Below are 1,158 nucleotides of genomic sequence, written 5' to 3'. Positions count from 1 at the left end.
TCGATCGACGCTTAGTTTGTGTCAAGAAGGAACAGTGTTCAATTGCAATCACATGCTTGTCTTTCCAACCGGTTTCCCCAACGTATTGCATTGTGCATTTCCTACACGACAGAGGGTAGACGACATTGCTGGATTTGCACGTCAGGTTCTGTCGGGTGTTGAATGCTTTGTTGTTGATAGTACATTTAAATGTGTCTGTGGATGCTGTGTATGGACACATCATGCACCGTTTATTGTTGTATGTCTTGAATGAACCCGTTTGTGCCGCAGGAGCAAGAGGAGGAAGTTGCTGCTCACTACAAGGTCATTTTCATTTTTTTTGGTCTGCGGTAGGCTAGTAGCGGTGGCTCTGGGAAAATACGCCTAAGTTTGGTTGATGACTCGATGATTTTCTAGTGGTTCCTAAGGATGTGGTAAGTTAGGATGGAATGTTTACCACACAGGGAACACGTTGAGTGGCAGTTCTGGTTTGGTATATGAGAAGATTGGCTCTATCTAGGGTGCTGACCTTGTCGATTTCTTGGTCGATCAGATGCGATTTGTATCCTCTAGAGAGAAGGCGGCATTTCATCTATTCGCACCGGGGTTCGAAGGTGGTATTGTCGGACACTATTCGACGGATTCATTAAGCTTTTGAATAGGGAACGCTTCTGGTGGTATGTGAGGGATGACAACTGGTGGGACGGAGGTATAGATGAGAATCAGTAGGTTTGGAATACAAGTCAGTACTAATGGCCCCTAATGGCAACTAAGATGGATCTATGTCGGCAGTGCATTTGATGGTATTGTGGAATGTGTTGGCATGTACAATAAATTCATCGGGAGGCTGTCGGTTGGAGCTCCATTTGATTTCATATCGTAAATGAATCTGAGCCAGCTGAAAGGTTTGATTTGGGCTGATGTTAAGATTGCAGATTCAAGGTGTCTCATGAATACATTGGCATACGAAGGAGCCATCTTGGTGCCCATAGCTGTACCACTGATTTGCAAGTAGTTTTCGTCATTAAAATTGAAGTTGTTAAGGATTAGGACAAGTTTAAGGAGATCTACTAAACTCTGGGTCGACGGATGGTTAGACACACGTCTGTCCCATGCCGCATGACAGACAGCAATTCCATCTGCGTGCGGGATGTTGGTGTGGAGAGAGACACCATCCAT

General features: G+C 44.9%; 1 protein-coding gene across 1 annotated transcript; it reads right to left on the bottom strand.

Moving 5' to 3' along the window:
• Window positions 1-759: 759 nt before the first annotated feature.
• LOC138319737 (uncharacterized) lies at window positions 760-1,158 on the bottom strand. The gene has a single exon (XM_069262873.1). It carries the CDS (start codon window positions 1,156-1,158, stop codon window positions 760-762), a length of 399 nt encoding a protein of 132 aa, XP_069118974.1.

The sequence above is a fragment of the Argopecten irradians genome, chromosome 3, assembly GCF_041381155.1.
Source record: "Argopecten irradians isolate NY chromosome 3, Ai_NY, whole genome shotgun sequence".
Lineage (NCBI taxonomy): Eukaryota > Metazoa > Mollusca > Bivalvia > Pectinida > Pectinidae > Argopecten > Argopecten irradians.
The sequence above is the reverse complement of the archived record's forward strand: the minus strand, read 5'-3'. Positions and strand labels throughout refer to the sequence as shown.

Bases quoted from the DNA above. Each gene is read 5' to 3' on its own strand.
- LOC138319737 (XM_069262873.1), bottom strand. From the start codon at position 1,158: ATGGATGGTGTCTCTCTCCACACCAACATCCCGCACGCAGATGGAATT.